Below are 18,188 nucleotides of genomic sequence, written 5' to 3'. Positions count from 1 at the left end.
GTACATATCAAAAAGTAGTCTCAAACCAAATGTTAAAAAATGATACCAAAACAACTTGTTCATTTGAAATAAAACAGTTCGGTCTATTTATTCATTAATAACAGCTAGCTTGTCCATCATTCACTCATATTGTCTCATGTATACTCCACTTTCTATCGTAGACGTGTCACTGGTCCTGTACACATACACGTAGCCTGTAAGAGTATTCCATTGCTGCAGCTAGACTTCCGATTATATTTACATTAGATTCGCCTTCAATGACTATAAGAATATTAATCGTAATCTTTATTTTTTTTAAGCACTACTGAAATCAGATTCTTCGTTGTTTTCCCGTTGCCATTTCATCCATTCTTCTATATAAGTGACAGCTTCGTCTACATCCTTGATATTCTCTACACCAGTTTTGTTCTTCGAGGGAAGCATGACACTGCCATTTTTGTTTATTCTTGCCTGAACTACAATTCGAAGACATGATCTGATGTCAGTTGATGATTTTGTCTTCTCGTCTGAAATTTATTTAGAGTTTTAAGTGTATATATACATTATGGTTACATTTTATTTATTTGATTATGCAATGTTTCAAGTTATGTAACTGGTTAAATGGTTAAAAGGATTACCAATTTCAAATCAAAATACACAATTTAAAATAAGACCAATAGGTTTAATGAAAAATTATTCTATGCATTATGACTATTTCTGGGAACACTATATTCTTGATTATGTCAATATTCACACAATGAACGCCACTACATGTTACCATTAATTTGGCATTAAATTTCTTTTTTTTATTACCCACAATGAAATATTTAAGTTAGACAAAGTATTTTTCGTCGATCTAACAAGATGATGATTTTAGCGCAAGTGTCTTGAATGACATATTTTTCCTGTTCATAGATAGACACCTTTTTAAATCAATTATATCACATCTATAATTGGTAAAGTATTAACGAAACACTGAAAAGTATTTACCTAAAAGCGACCATGCCTCTGTTCCCTGTATGATTGGTCTGATCCATCTAGACTTCCGGACATGTGACAGATTAGCAGCTGGAGGAGGATACAATGTCCATAATATCTCCATACTTTCTGTCGTCGTCAGAGGACGACATTTTCCATTGTCCCAACAGCTTATTTTACTCGTTGTTTGCTCTATCAAAAGAACAAGGTTTCTATATAGACAACATTTTAGATAAATATAGACAACATTTTAGATAAATATAGACAACATTTTAGATAAAGAGCTACATCTATGTTTTCCTACTGTATTCCTTTGTCTATATTTAAAGTAATAGTAAACAATTATTTGGCCTTAATTACTTTATTCTCAAACAATTCAACGGTAATTATGCAGTAAGATATAAAAAAAATATGTGGAAAAAAGATAATTTGACATATTTAAGAACTATGAAAATGATAAATACTGAAAGTCTTGACTGATTCCATTTCCCTGATAAATTGTTTTTCTTCTTTATTCAAATACAATCGTCCTAAGTATATGACATGGCATACTTTTGTGGTTGTATATAGGGAATTGTTTTAAAGAAAAAACAGCAAGAGAACATGTGGGTAAATATTACACTTTAATATGCACTATTATAATGAACTTTTTTATTATCAAAAATTGGTATACAACTTGATAGTTATCAATTGAAATTGCATCGAAATCAAAGACATCCTGAAGTTGCTTTTGCTGAATTAATATAACCTAGAGAGTTATGCGCCGGAAAAAGCTTTCTAAGTGATTACCTTGATGGGTTACTTTAGCAATAACATGAGTAAGATCCGCTAGATCGTTATAACTTTTCACTGTGTACATAGTTTTGTCTGATGAGGCAATAGTCAACAATTCAGACGTATCCACACTTTCACCAACGCCTGCAATATTATAATTGAATTGTATAAATTGATCAAGAAGCAAGTAATAATTTCTGGTTTTTATAAAATAATTATATTTCCTGTAAAAAATAAAATAATTTTGACGAATATCCAATAAAATTTTAATCATCAATAAAAACACATTACAACGTCTGAATATCAAAAGAAGATACCAACATGGGAAAATTCTGCTTTAAACAAGGCTATCACGACACTGTAATCATATCATAAAAGTGAATAATTCATCATCAATGGTTTTTTTTTAGCTTATTTTGACAAAATTAAAACATACTGACTGCATTAATGATTGAACAAAAAAGATTATAATTTAAATTTATTATGTATCTCGTAGATAGTGCCCTATAATCAGACATTTTCTATGGTCGGGTTGCTGTCTCTTTGACATATTCCCCATTTCCATTCTCAATTTTATCTTTTTCTATTACGAACCTATTGTATAAACTTCTATGCCATCGTCATTAGCTCTTTTTGCTTCCAACTCCGTACACTCTGGCTCGGATGATTTCCCATCGGTTATAACAATACCAATCTTCTTGATACCAGGTCTAGCATTCTACATAATAAATTCAACCGTTTTGGACTATGTGTGAGTCTAATAATAAAGGTCTTGGTACTTTATAATTGAAATGCAATTCAGCTTACACATGGGGAAATGGTGCAATAACAAAACAATATATCTTATCTAACGAAAATAATAACCTACCCCGTGTTATATAGACATATTATGAGAGAAAAAAAACAGCCAACAAAATATGTACTACATAGTCGTAATTACTTTTTCTAAATATTTTTTCCCCGCATTCCTCATCTAAAATTGTAAATTCTCAGTGTGTTACTTCATTTTTATATATCTCGTATAAGTGCGTTTATAAGCAAAATAACGTCATATTTATTGAAATATTCCTCTATTTACACTGTGTATACTCTATTTACCGAAAGCATATTTGTCATTTCTTTGATAGCCAGATGGGTTCGTGTCAGTCCATGTTTCAATCGAATTGTATCTGAAAAATAGGAGAAAACATGTATTATTTTTGACATAACAGCGAAATATGTTGGGTTTTTTTGCGAAAAACTTCACAATTTATTTCATTGTTTTGTGAATATTTGCAAAACTTGTGTAAGATGTTATAGTATTGCTATTTGGATTTCAACATTTGCATTATCAAAATTACAAAAAGGCGAGACATATCTCTGTGATAACAGTTTATTATAGAAGACACCTTTTAGTGTTGATTCTGTTTTGGTGCTTTTGGTTCTTCAATATGCTCCTTTTAAAACATTTGATGGTATGTCGTCTAAGACTTGAATTGAATTCGATATAAAAAATTGATAAAATAAAATATATGTAAACTGCAATAAATAATTTATGAAATTTAAAATACCTATTGCATTCAATATGTCATGTCGGGTTCGATGTGTTGATATACTGAAGGACTGGAATATATCTTCATTGAAAGGAAGAACCCCAATTCTAACTCGATCTGGTGCTATATCATACATACAAACTAAATCCTTCACAAACTGTATCAGGCGACGGAACCCAAGTGGTCCGATACTAGTGGAACAATCAAGTACAAGAACTACCTCAGCAGTGTTTCCAGAACCTAAAATTAAAATTCGAAAAATTATGAAAATAAGAAATCCAATATTATATATTACCTCGTATAAAACATATAAAAAATTACAAAAACTAGAACAACAAGATACATACATGATACATATGATATAAACTGCGGTATGAATGATTTTGCGTGTGTTTGTGTTGTATTTCTGTCAAGCAGAGTAGTCGTTAACAATGTCATAAAGCGGGTGGTTAAGCTAGCCAGTAATCCAGGTTCAACCCACCATTGTTTTCTTAAATGCCCTGTACCAAGTCAGCAATATGGCAATTGTCATCAAGTAGTCGTTTCTGTGTATGTTGGCGTTTGTTTTTTGATGCATTTCAGTGTACCGGTTGTTCTTTAGTTTTCCTCTTATAGTTGATATGTTACCATCGGAAACCCGGATTTAATTTCATATTCTCTCAATCGATTTATGACTATTAAAGTAAATACCGGTATACTGTTGCCTTTATTTATTAGTATCTAGATTATATGATTCTCCAGTAATTTCTGGCACTGAAGGTTTATGGACCGTGTTATAATCTTTTTTAAAAAAGTGGATGAACCCAAACGAATCTAATGTCCTGACAGAATACATGTACATGTATATTAAAGATATAATTACTGTCCAGCGGTCAATATCACTGTTACATTTGTGTATATAACTAACCTCTGTATATTTTGTTGAATGCAGTTGAGATGTCCTTATCTGTTGGATGAAGATCACAGTTTTTCAAAAACAAAGACAAGTCTTCTTTGAACAATTTTCCTTTTTCTGAAGTCTTGTCAAATTCTCTTTCATATTCTATACAATAAGAAAATTAGAATAAATCAAAACTGTTAAAGTATCATAATATTGTTGTAATTTTTTATTTTAAACATAATTAAAAGATAGAATTGGATGAAAAAAATTGTTAGTCCAGTGGAAATTTTAACTTATAAAATTCTTGATGATCTAAATATCTATTTAAACTTTTTTCGACGTTTATATATGCATTGATAAATTTAAAGTGTTCAATACTAAATTAAACTTTCTTATTGAGTTGCATGGGACAGACCCCAAATCGGCAATTTTTTCAAGAATACTCCAAGTTAGTTAAGTTGAGATAATGCTCTAAGTGTGTTCTTTGTATTGATATGCATTTTAAGTACACGATATACACATACTATACTTTGTATCCATGAACTCGTCAATCTCTTTCAGTACAATTGGACAAGAATGATTCATTAAGCCATAACGTGATTGTATTCTTGATACTAGTTCTTTGTATTCTTTGACAAAATTCTTCCAGCATTTTCCATGGTCAAGAATAACCTGTTGAGATAATGAGAATAGGGATAAGCTAGATTATCTTGCCTACTATTTGTGTGATTTAGTTTTATCAAGAGTTATAAAATATATGATCTGACATAAAGTCAGGACTCTCAAGATATGACAAAAAGCATATTTTGTCATTAATATGGTGTAACAGTTATGGAAAACATTTTAATGAAAATTCTAACTAAGTAGTACTTTCATATAGGAAATAATCGATTCTGTAAGAATGTAAGAAGCAGAATTGAAACGTAATAGCATTGATTTAGTTTATAATACAACTAAATTATTTTTTATGTATTGCTGTAAATACTTATATTTGAAATTTCACAAAGTCACTATTACTCAGATGGTGTAATAGTAAGAATAACTTGCATTAAATCTGTTTGATGTGTACTGATTGATATCTATCAATTGATTTATTTTATGCATAATGAACATTGACGAATCATCTTTCGTGTTGTAGTAGATCAGCTTCAGTAGCAGGGTACAAATAGATCGTTAGTTATTTAATTGTGTTTCGTTTGGTTTTTTGTTAGTTGTTTTTGTTCTTCGTTTTGACAGTTTGTGCGTATGCTTGTTTCCCAAACGCCACAGGTAAGATGCGCTACAATCTGTATGTGTATGTGATATTTACATACAAGGAGATCGTATTGAGTATTATATTTTGTTTGAAAAAGTGTTGAGATTAGATATCTTCCAACCTAAAAAAAAAATTAAAAAAAAATCTTAGTACCTTTCGTTTTAATCTATCCAAATGTGCTCTGATTCTGTATCCTCGAAACCGTGTCTGAATCTTAATGGCGGCCTTCTGTCTCTCCTGTTTATTTAGGCGATAAGCATTACAATGCCTGAAATTATGTAGAAAGTCAGCGTAATATGCTGAAAATATGTTTGTCTGAGACCAAAATTTTAATTAACTAATTTTTGTTTTAAGAATTTATGAAAATTTACGTATATGATATGGTTGAAATTATGCCTTTAAACTAGTTGATACGGAATGTTTAATGTCTATTAGTTGACAAGGAAGTTTGCAAAATTGATTTTTTCCTCCAAGTAATATTTGAAAGTATCACATTAAACTTACGCAAATAATTCTGCATTAGGCTTGTCTGTAATACTCTGTCCCATTCGTGGAGTTGAATCTGGTTTCGAAGGCTTTGTTATGATAGAATGGTATCCGCCATCAGATGATCTTGTTGTGTACTGACCAACCTTTATACCTCTTGGTGTCATGGACAAAGACTGATATGTAGGCGTTACAGGCGTTGACCTTAAACAATATCGTATATCAAAAACAAATTTGCTGCATACAGATTCACCTATCTTGATCTCTCTTTTTTACTCCTACTCTGTATTTTTTTACACTTCCACTCTCCTTTTTACTTTTACTCTGATTTTTTTTTATTACTCTTGCTCTCTTTCATACTCTTGCTATCCCTTTTTATTCTTACTCTGCTTTTTGTTTTACTCTTGTTATTTCTATTTTACTCTTACTTTGGGGTTTTTTACTCTTACTCTCTTTTTTTTACTCTTACTCTGGTTTTTTTTACTCTTCCTCCCTCTATTTTACTCTTCCTCCCTCTATTTTACTCTTACTCTCCCTTTTTTCTCATACTCTTGTTTTTTTACTCTTCCTCTCTCGTTTTTACTATTACTCTTTTTTATACCAGTCCTCTCTCTTGTTTTCTATGGTTGAACTTGTTTTAGGAACAATCTAACGTATGGATTAATCGTACCTGCCAGTAACAGAACGTTGACTATCACGTAACCAAACTTTGTAATCTTCCTCCCACAACCAAGTCACGGGTTCTTCAACTTTCTCAAGTGGGCTTCTGGCTTTTTTGTCGTATCTATATATTAAATGTGAAAAAGTAAATAATAAATAAGCAAACAGATATGTCTTAAATCTATTGTAAGAATAGGCTGTTTATGTTTCAAGTGTTGTTCTTTAAACATATTAAAGTTGGAAATTCCAAGATTAACGTTGGAAATTCCAAGATTAAATTTGATAATTCTAAGGTTAAACTTGATAATTCCAAGATTAAACTTGATAATTCCAAGGGTAAACTTGATAATTCCTAGATTAAAGTTGGAAATTTCAAGTTTAAAGATGATAATTCAAAGATTAATGTCAATAATTTTTAAATAAAAAAAAAACGTATGACCCAAGTACCAACTCATGGAAGCGCATATGGTACATTTAATGTCCAGTTGTGTTCCAGTAAAATATACTTTTTAACAAGTCGTGCTGTTGTTACACAGCCTCATGTTAGAGGAAGATTGTTCGCTCAAAAACATTCATGCCGCAAAACAAGTACATGCACAGCAAACAACACAAAACAAAAAGGAATGCATATCATATTTGAATAACAGGATGCGTGTTAACTAAATTAATATACTATAGAATCTCAAAATAAAATAAGTAGATTGGACTTACTTTATTTGGTAAATATTTCCATAGCGTGAATTAGCGACAAATTTTCTGGAATGAAGCTTGAGTTCTTCCAAGTCTGCATCTGGTGGCAAGCAATTTTCATAGTATGTTTCTAAAAATAATTTACATCAGTCATTACATAACGAAATATATAACATACAATAAAGGCAATTACGATATTCAATCTTCTGAATTATAACCATTTAAAAATGTTTTTTTTATCTTCAATTTGAAAAAGTATTGCTCATACCAAAGATAAAATGTTATTGTACTTTCCTTTGAAATTAATGACTGGTCTTTCTTCTTTGTTTTGTATACTTTTATCAATTTTAGTTCAATTAAATTATTCTTCGGGTGGGGGATTTTTTCGCTGTGATGAAGACCAATTGGTGGCCGTGAACTGTTTTTGCTCTTTGGTTGGGTTGTTGTCTTTGACACATTCGCCATTTCCATTCTCAATTTTATCGATTTCATGCTCCTACGCTCCTTGATATTTATATGTGTGCGAAATTGTGAAAATTTTAACAACCTATGCTTCCAAGTAACGAAATCTCTGATCAGATTTATTTTCATTGCAAAGAACATTTTAGACTGCAAAAACAAAAAAAATGATTTGACTCTTTGGACCATATTTTATTTACAAAAACTGTAAAATTATAGAAGATTTATAATTATAATTTGGGGAGTTCCAAAAGGGAAAGAGTTTTTGCATAATTGATGAAGACGAAATTAAATGACTAGAATAATAAATGCGGCTGGACGATTTTGAAATAAGTTCATGTCATTTAAAATTCCTCATTTAGATTTACCGTTATTCAAATTATCAAATCGTTATTAGTTTCTTTTTCATTAAAAAAAAGTTGTGATCTGGCAATTGAAGCGAATATTTTAATTATTCTAATGGTTTCGTTTGAAATAAATCATGTTATTAATCAAGAAATCCGTAGAAAAAGAGGAGGCGAAGAGCCGAAACTAAAATTTATATTTAAAAAAAAAGTAATTGTAAATGAAGAAAAAATGAAAAACCATTTTGTTTATCTCAAAAACATGAAAATATTTCAAACCGAACTATTGGACTTTTAAAAGTTATTAAAAATATGCTTTACCATTTTCAAATATGGTTTCCGACATTACTGTGAACGTAAGTTCGATATAAAATGAATTTATCAAAATAGAGTAAACAAAAATCATTAAATGACGCAAAAGATCCATTGCAACAATATTCTGTGCAATTCAGTGCTATTGACCCTACTTAAATAGCGACGATTGATCATTTTAACCCTTATCACTAATATTTTCTTAAAATGTATGTACCAACATGTCCAAAATTAAATTAATAATATGAAAATTGAAGATATTCTTTACACAAAAGTGTCAAACTAATGAAGAGGTGGATTACCAGCTTTTGACAAAAAAGTCAGTTCGCCCTTTTTGGGTTTAAATAGATATTGCATTAAAATAGTGTGAATAATACAAATACTATGCCAACCTATGTATTTGTTTCTATTGTGGTGTTTTAACGGAGCCTTTTCAGTCCACGGTTTGGTTCTGCAAACTCTTTGTTCTCTCCTCATATCTAAGACTTGTATAGGTGTCTTTGGATGCTTTTTCTTTGTAGTTGTCCTGCTAACCGGTCGACTATCGTGTTTATTTCTTGGTTCCGGAGAGCTTGACTGCAATTTAAAAAAAAATGTTCAAGACAACGGTATCATTTTTTTTTTAATAATGTTTACCACGTTATGAAAGATGTCACGGACACTCCATGTTAAGTTATGCGAATACAGGATTATGAGTGATTGGTATATATGGTAATGGGACAACAACCTAACGAAAATAATAATCAAAAGACATAAATGTATGTAAATAATTTCTTCAATAGGAAGATATCAATTAATTTACTGTACGTCTAGCTCTAATTCGCCCATAATCCCCGTAACCCTGTGTCTCGCCTGTGATTCCTGCTGTCAAGGTAGAAGTGCAATGCTGACCGAAAGCTGTTGAAGCGAGTCAATTTATCAGTAATTGAAGATTATCATAACATTGAAACAACCTAGGTTCACAAATTTATCATGTCAAATTATCCAATCCCAGACTGTATGTAAATGTTAGCTGAAACTAATTCCATCTATCAAAAGATACTGAAAATAAGAATACATATCTAAAAATTTTACTCTTGATTCTGTATTTTAGTTATAAACAAGCTTCTGTTCAAATTCATAAAAAAAATCCATGAAAATTTGACAAAGTTATTGATGTCTATAAAACAATTAACCACAATGGAACACAAAAAAAGGTGTTTTTTGGATGCTAGTAAAAAAATGTGTAAGTTAAAGTGTTTGAAATGATAACATCTACACACTGAAATGTTTGGGAACGGCATTTAATGATTTGTTCACCTAAAATTTCTGCTTGTAAATTGGAAAGACAGACAGGTAGGTAAAGTAAACAGATGTGGTATAAATGAGTGCCAAAGAGATAGCCGCAACGTATTACAAGTTTTAAACAACTTTACATGTCAAAGTACAGCCTACAACACAGAGCATTTGCTCACACTGAATAGCAAGCTATAAAGGGCCCCAAAATTACTAGTAACAAAAAGGTTCAAACACATAAAAAAAAAACAGAGAGACTTATGAACCACACCAACAAACCATGCTATAGATTAAGTTGTGGTACACGAATGTTTTCAAACAATTTATCTTAATTCTGTATACTGTTGCAATAATATATTATAAAAAAGGTTATTAATAATAATGCTGATTATAAGTAAATTGCTTTCTGTAAGAATTACCTGTGATCTTCGTGTTGGTGAAGTATAGCGTTGGTGTCTATATGGTACTGGTGATACTGGCGATTCTGCTGTTCTGGGCTGCAGTTTAACGTGGGTGCAGGTAAAACCATCTGTCCAGCTTGTCTGGTATTTCCAATGATTTCTCATTATATCGTATGACATTTTTACTACAATATATATGTAAGCCTCCTTAGAATATGGTTTCCTTTTCTTCTTGATTTATCCAGGCTGCTTTGACTTTCCAAACTTGTTTGGTATTGATACTATTTTAGATAGTGACATCATTATATATAATTATTAGATAACTAATTATATTAGTCCCCATGTAATAAAATATTTATAAATTATGTGTACATGTATGACAAATGTGTTCAAGCAATTTATTCAATATTCAAAATATTGATAAAACATTAGTGTTTCAAATGAAAATAATTATATTAACAATTTTCAATTGTTATCTTTGTGAATACGTGATAATTTAATGAAGCCTAATATGTGCGACTTATAATTGAATTTTGCTGTAAAATGGAGGTAGAAAATGCAATGGGAACATTCAAAAACCCAAGTATCACATGGCATTTGTTAGATAATATATTAGTATTAATATCAAGAATGAGCAAAACCCATACCGTATAGTCAGCTTCGACATGACAAAGTATGAAAAAATTAGAGGAGAAAAAATAATCCGATTTATAAAAAAAAAATCGAAAAAATATGTAAGCACGCGCACCAAACAAAGACGAATACTGGCTCTTGCTTTAAGACAGACATATACAATGTGGCGAGGAAACTCATGTTTGTAAGCGCACAATCCTGGGACAGTGATACAACAACACAACATAAGAACTATAGCTGTATGAAATCAGTTGGAAATGACCCAACTGATCAGATCGGCACGAATCACATTTAGCTAATAACGTTGTGACAAAATAAATGTAAAAAGACACAAAATATCGATTCAAGAGTATTCGAAGTTACTGAAAGCTAGTTCCAAGCCAGTAAATGGTCTCCAAGTTTGAAGTATCAATCAACACACATCTAACGGATTTATTCTCATATAGACAACCAACTCTAATAAAATCACGATCTTGTGAAATACAAAACATAAGTTCATAGATACTAATATCGACCAGCTATAGAACCATTGTTTTTATATCAAATTCCTCTCTACAGTAAGACCATTTAAAAAGGGTAAACAGGACATGCAACATGTATGATTTATAAGAAACAGAGACATGGTATTATATATTTGAGTTTAAATTTTTTTCACACATTCATGTGGATAGCTTAAATGTTGTGAGGTTTCACGTGTGTGTGTTTTTTTTGTTGATAAAGTAAATGTTAATTGGTGTTTTTTTTCCATAGTGCGTTCTCATGGTTCTATACACGTTTTCCTAATATTCTACGTAATTTGTGTCTTTCTTTAAACTTTATATATATATATTTATAAAAAAAACACCTATTAATTGAAAACTACGTTCAAACCTATGATTGCGTTGGATAAAACCGCAATTTTCATACATGTGCATGTCAAACAAATTTCGTTGTAGAAGGGTCTAAATACAGCACAAACAACATTGTCCCAAAGACCAAAAAAGTGAAAAAGTATATTTAAACAATATATATATAATATATATGTGTGATATCATGTCATTCAAGAAGCACCTTATGTTATACCGAAAAAAGAACTTTACCTTGCTTCGAATTTTGTCGTCAACTAAACTCCAAGCTTCTACCACCTTAACCAAAATTATATTACAGTTTTAAGTTTAAAAATAAAAATGACTCTGAAATTTAAAAATGTTATTGTGTAAGTCATATGCCTCCCACAGTAAATGTGATTACTCTAGAAGAAATTATTGTAAAACGTTTAAATATTGATAAGACAAATTTCCAATGTGCGACAGAATACAAAGTAATAATGTGTTCTGCGAAGGGATCATATGAATCGTTATAGGCTATCAAGATAAAATCCCTTGATACTGTAATTATTGCAATTAAAGTTTCATCTGGAAGAGTGCGTCAAATATTAATGTCTTTGAAAAAGTACTATACTGTCCTTAAACTTAGCAGGCAGATCAGTTCTCTAACACATACAACTTATACTTTTGGCTTTAAAGTACAATTTGAAATTGTAAAATAAAGTCAAGTGAGATTATTTTGCTGATTAGGGGAGAAAATCGTTTTGTCGCAAGTACATAGTCTCTAGTTATGCCTCATTCACACGAATATTTCTTAATTCGCTAATCGCGTTTACCCACTCTTCTTTTGTAAATTCGATTCGAAATTGAATTGGCTTATTCGCATTATTCAATTCGCATTAGAAATGCGTTTTCGTTAATTCGATTTGATAATAATTTAAAAACTGTGGTATGGACACTTTCTTAATTGAATGCAAATTAAAAGTTAACGTCGTTCGAAACGGGTCTATGGTTATCTCCGGTCCTCAATTTTCTTCAACCTATAAATAAATAGCTGTCACCAAGAGCGCATGACACATCGTTATTGTAGATATTGAAATCGTTTAAGAATTAAATTGGATATTATAAAGTTATATTATCATAAGCAAATAAAATGTCTTGTTAAAAGCGATGCATGAGCCAAGGTTCCGTGTTGAAGACCGTACATTGACCTTTAATAGGTTACTTTTATAAATTGTAACTTGGATGGAGAGCTGTCTCATTGGCACTCATACCACATGTATATATGATAATACTATTTTTAAATCAAACAGTTTGGTTTGTTCACAAATTAAAAAAATCATGTAAAAACTCGTTAATCCAAGCAAACTCAAGTTAAGGTAGTCTAGAAGAGTAGGTGAAAATGTTGACAATAAAGTCCCATTATTCTGGAGTGACACACCGGGAAATAAACAAAAATCAAAAGGAAACTTACTTTCATTTATTCCTATAATAATGTAACGTATGGAGGCAAGCAATCCAGGAATACTGAAGAAAGTGCCTAATTTGCAAAGTTTGTTCACCCATAATTTTAATAGTTACAGTTCCGTAACTCCAGAACGACAATTTAACTTGAAATTAAAAAAATCACCAGGGAGATTTATTTCATCAATGTCCTTAATAATGTAAAAGAGGGACGAAAGATACCAAAGGGACAGTCAAACTCGTAAATCTAAAACAAACTGACAACGCCATGGCTAAAAATGAAAAACACAAACAGAAAAACAATAGTACACATGACACAACATAGAAAACTAAAGAATAAACCCACCAAAAACTAGGGGTGATCTCAGGTGCTCCGGAAGGGTAAGCAGATCCTGCTCCACATGCGGCACCCGTCGTGTTGCTTATGTGATTACAGATCCGGTAAATAGTCTAATTCGGTAGGTCAAATTCATGAAAGGGAAGGGGATTGTAGTTACGACGTAAGGAACATATCCGATATCATTTGTGAAACGGTTATTCCATAACGGTCAACCAACTCGTGATGGCGTCCGTAAAATTTACGAAGGGATGATTTCAACTTCACCATTTGGAACTCTTGGTTTAATAGCTTCCTTGTGAGCAGTAACCCTCTATCAAGAAAATCATGATAGGAAATGCAAGCACGGGAATATCGTATCAATTGGGAGATATATACCCCGTATGCAGGTGCTGCTGGAATGTTGCTACTTAGAAATGGAAAGTTCACAATTGGAAAGCTGAAATCATCTCTTTTGTCGTAAAGTTTTGTCTTCAACCGACCCTCATTGTCAATTTCTAGATGTAAGTCAAGATATGAAGCCGACTTAACTGTATCTGTAGTATCCTTTATCTCCAATTCGATGGGATAGATGTGATCCACATAGTCACCAAATTTTGAATTGTTTAGTGAAAGAACGTCATCTATATAGCGGAAAGTAGAGTTAAAGGATATTGCTAACTTCTTATCTTTCTTCCTAAGAAGTTCCTGCATGAAGTCAGCCTCATAATAATAAAGAAACAAGTCAGCAAGAAGAGAGGGGCACAGTTTGTTCCCATTGGGATGCCGACAGTCTGTTGAAAAACACGTCCTCCGAACGTAACAAATATGTTGTCAATCAAGAAATCAAGCATCTTGATAATATCGGTTTCAGAGAATTTTTTGTTTGAATCAGAATGATTCTTTACAAAGTATGATTTATCCCTCCCTAAGACAAGATACATGTATCTACGTTGGCCATTCTTTTTTATGAAGCAAAGTAATACCAACTCTTTTAATTTGTCTTTTAGTTTGGAATGTGGAATACTTGTGTAAAGAGTAGAAAAGTCAAATGTTTTAAAACTGTTACAAGATGAAAGAGAGTTAGATTGTACGCACTCTAAAAGATCTTTGGAATTTTTAAGTATCCACATCTGATTCACGCCACCTCTAGAATAGGCAGTTTCACAATAACTTTGAAGCCCGTCTTTGATTGCTGATAAAATGGATGTTAATAATTTAGAAAGGGGTTTCGTGGAGCCCAGCAATATACCGTTGTTTGTAAGGACACTTATGTAGTTTAGGTATCCAATACAGTGATGGAAGATCCAGTTCTTCATCTTTGGTTGAAATCCCAAAGGAACAAAGAACAGACCTATGATTATCCAGGATTTCCTCTTTGGTAAGTGTCGTGAGGGTATAGTTCGGAGGAAATGAATTCAGAAATACTGCAGTTAACGCACGATTTGTGAATAATCCCTATGATATTAGTAGCACATTTCTGTAATTCTGAGACAACTTTCTAGACAACTCGGTCACAGACGGGCGCCAAATAATTTGCAGGATCTAATTATATTCATTGTAAGACAGCTTACTCAGTTAAATCGCAAACATGACGAAGATTTATGACAAGGCAACCTTTTGTTTCTTTAAGGATTGAAAGAAAAGTATTATATTGAAATTTTATAATATATATTTTTTTAAATACAACATAGTTGATGCTCGAAATGCTCATATACAAAATGTTGTCTCTGAACATATTAATAGTTATTGTGGAATTCCTCTGCTTGGAATCTACACTTGTTGACAATGCAGTGAATTCATCTGCTTGGAATATACCCTTGTTGACAATGCAGTGAATCCCTCTGCTTCGAATCTACCCTTGTTGACAATGCAGTGAATCCCTCTGCTTGGAGTCTACCCTTGTTGACAATGCAGTGAATTCATCTGCTTGGAATCTACCCTTGTTGACAATGCAGTGTCTGAATTCCGCCGCTTGGATTCCACCCTTGTTGACAATGCAGTGGATTCCTCTGCTTGGAATCTACCCTTGTTGACAATGCCGTGAATTCCTCTGTTTGGCAGCTACCCTTTTTCACAATGCAGTGAATTCCTCTGCTTGGAATCTACCCTTGTCGACAATGCAGTAAATTCATTTGCTTGGCAGTTCCACTTATTGAATTAGCAGTGGAATTTAAAGGGCAAATGGAATGTATAGAGATGATGATAATTATAGATCATAGATGGTTGGACTCTAGTTAATTATAATAACTGTTGAGGATTGATTGTGAAATTGTCCGACATGTTAACACCTCAAGAACATAAATATTTAATTCTTTATATATATATAAATGTCATTCCCGTCTTAATTAGTTTGTCAATAGTATGGACTATCACACTCGGGTGGGTAATTTTTGACATTAATAAACTAAATTTCAGGATTCCATATTTCTTACAATATAATAATTTTGATGTCTGAATTCCGAATGCGGTCGTAGAGCGTTACAATTTTAAAATGTTAACTTAAATTTTGGGTGTCAAATATGACATTAAATTGATGGTTTATAATTATAAACTATATACCTGTTATTTTTTCATATTAGTTTGTTTGAAATCAAATAACGTTAAAGAAACTATCAAAGCGTGAAAAGCTAATGAACGACGGAAAACAGACGACAATTGGCGGGTAAAGATCACAAAAGCTTAGCTGGCCCTTGCCCTTTTTTTTTAAACCAGATGCTCCGCAGGGCGCAGCTTTATACGACCGCAGAGATCGAACCCTGAACGGTTGGGGTAAGTATAGACACAAAATTCAAGCTGGATACAGCTCGGAATTTGGATTGTGATCAAATAGTTGACACAGCATAGGTTACGGACACAGAATGAATGTGGTCTAATGATCTTAAAATATTTTTTTGCTTTGACCAATTCACTATATATGCTGTTGAATATTAATCCTGTAAAAAAAAAATGTTTGAAGAAATTTTCTTTTTATTTTTGAAATCTGAAATGAGACAAATTGCCCCCCCCCCCCCCATTTTTTCACCTCCCCCTTTCCCTTATTTCAAAAATGATCTCAATTCAAATTTCTAATGGAGTTTGCAACAATAACTACTCATTTAAATACATCATAAAATATTAAAATATAAAATATCATACAGTCATGGTTAAAATTTATATTAATTAATAGTAACTTCTAAAAAAATAAATGGGCAATGTGTCCAAAGGAACACAGATGATGCCCCCCCCCCCCCCCCCCTAAGCATATTACATTATAAAGGGACATAAATCAAGAACTGTAATAATGAAGCTTCCAAAAATTGAACTTGGATAATAAGCATTATATACACATTTCCTTAAATTTAGTTGAGACAACTTTAAGTTAAGAGAACAGAAAAGAAAAAAATCTTCAATCTTTCCACTTGTAAAGGGGCATTACCCTCGAATGGTTATCAAATTGCTTGTCATCAATGAATATTTTAAATTGCTTTAGTTTATCAGTTGGTAGTAAAAGTGAATATTGCATTGTATATTGTACATAGCATTGATTCAACTAATATTCTGGACAAAGAAAGATAACTCCAATTTATTGTCTTTAAACTACAAAAAATGCTTGTTTTTGTACCCTTGTTGGCCCTTTGTTCCTAGTATGTTTACCCCATAACCCTTAAAATATATCCCAACCTCCTACTTATGGTATTAAACCGTGTGGTACAATTTCAGAACAATTGAAATACTTATACACAACTTCTTGTCCTGACACTAGATAAATGCTTGTTTTGGGCCCTTTGGTTCCCTAATTCGTAAATCTTAAGGACCATAACCCCCAAAATCAATCACAAGTTTCCTTTTGTGGTTATAAACATTGTGGCATGTTTTTTGAAAACACCCTTCATAATGAATATTTTAGTTGGTAATATATAACTGTGAAGGAACTTTGTTTTTTTGTGAAAATTGGGGCCGATTTTGGCCCTTATTGTCCCTACTTCTTTTATTGATTTCTATTTACTCATACTTAAGCTATTATCCGGAAACCATCCGTCTTAGGACGACGTGATACCAATATAAATAGCACATGTAAAATACTACAACACTAAAACAATACGAGTAAAGTTGTCAAGAGACCAGCATTGTGTATGTCCAGTCATAAAGCTACCACAGATTCAGAACATTGATCAATGAACCATGAAAATGAGGTCGAGTTTAGATGAAACCTGCCAGAAGGTCATGTACACCTTACAATCATTCTATCCATCAAATATATTTTAAATATTGGCCATATTGCTTTTTGTAACGCCACTGACATATAGATCATAAAATATTTACATACACCAAATATAGTTGGCCTATTGCTTATTGTATTAGAAAAATAGACCAAACTCAAAAACTTAACTTTGACCACTGAACCATGAAAATGAGGTCAAGGTCAGATGACACCTACCAGCTAGACCTGTACACCTTACAATCATTCCATACACCAAATATACAATTGCATACAGTATAAGCAAAACAGACCAAAACTCAAAAACTGAACTATAACCACTGAACCATGAAAATGAGGTCAAGGTCAGATGACACATACACCTTACAGTCCTTCCATACACCGAATATACTAGACCTATTGCTTATAGTATCTGAGATATGGACTTGACCACCAAAACTTAACCTTGTTCACTGATCCATGAAATGAAATGAGGTCAAGTGAAAACTGTCTGAAGGGCATGAGGACCTTGCAAGGTACGCACATACCAAATATAGTTATCCTGCTACTTAAATAAGATAGAACTTAACATTACAAAAAAATTTTAACTATTTTTTCAAGTAGTCACTAGTCACTGAACCATGAAAATGAGGTCAAGGACATTGGACGTGTGACTGACGGAAACTTCTTAAAATGAGGCCTCCATATACAAAGTATAAAGCATCCAAGTCTTTTAACTTCTAAAATATAAAGCTTTTAAGAAG

At 32.0% G+C, this 18,188-nt stretch overlaps 1 protein-coding gene across 1 annotated transcript; it reads right to left on the bottom strand.

Annotated features, from left to right (window-relative positions):
* Positions 1–144: 144 nt before the first annotated feature.
* LOC134705035 (uncharacterized) lies at positions 145–10,299 on the bottom strand. Its single transcript, XM_063563806.1, has 14 exons — positions 10,044–10,299; positions 8,742–8,925; positions 7,256–7,364; positions 6,555–6,668; positions 5,903–6,088; positions 5,552–5,666; positions 4,668–4,815; positions 4,171–4,305; positions 3,282–3,503; positions 2,830–2,900; positions 2,326–2,449; positions 1,747–1,875; positions 970–1,149; positions 145–506 (listed from the first exon to the last, which is right to left on the bottom strand). The coding sequence occupies exons 1-14, from the start codon at positions 10,203–10,205 to the stop codon at positions 295–297; spliced, it is 2,091 nt and encodes a 696-aa protein (XP_063419876.1). The 5' UTR covers positions 10,206–10,299; the 3' UTR covers positions 145–294.
* Between the last annotated feature and the right edge of the window lie 7,889 nt (positions 10,300–18,188).

This window comes from Mytilus trossulus, chromosome 2 (genome assembly GCF_036588685.1).
Source record: "Mytilus trossulus isolate FHL-02 chromosome 2, PNRI_Mtr1.1.1.hap1, whole genome shotgun sequence".
In the NCBI taxonomy this organism is placed as follows: Eukaryota; Metazoa; Mollusca; class Bivalvia; order Mytilida; family Mytilidae; genus Mytilus; species Mytilus trossulus.
Note: the sequence above shows the minus strand (reverse complement) of the source record. Positions and strands in the feature narration are given on the sequence as shown.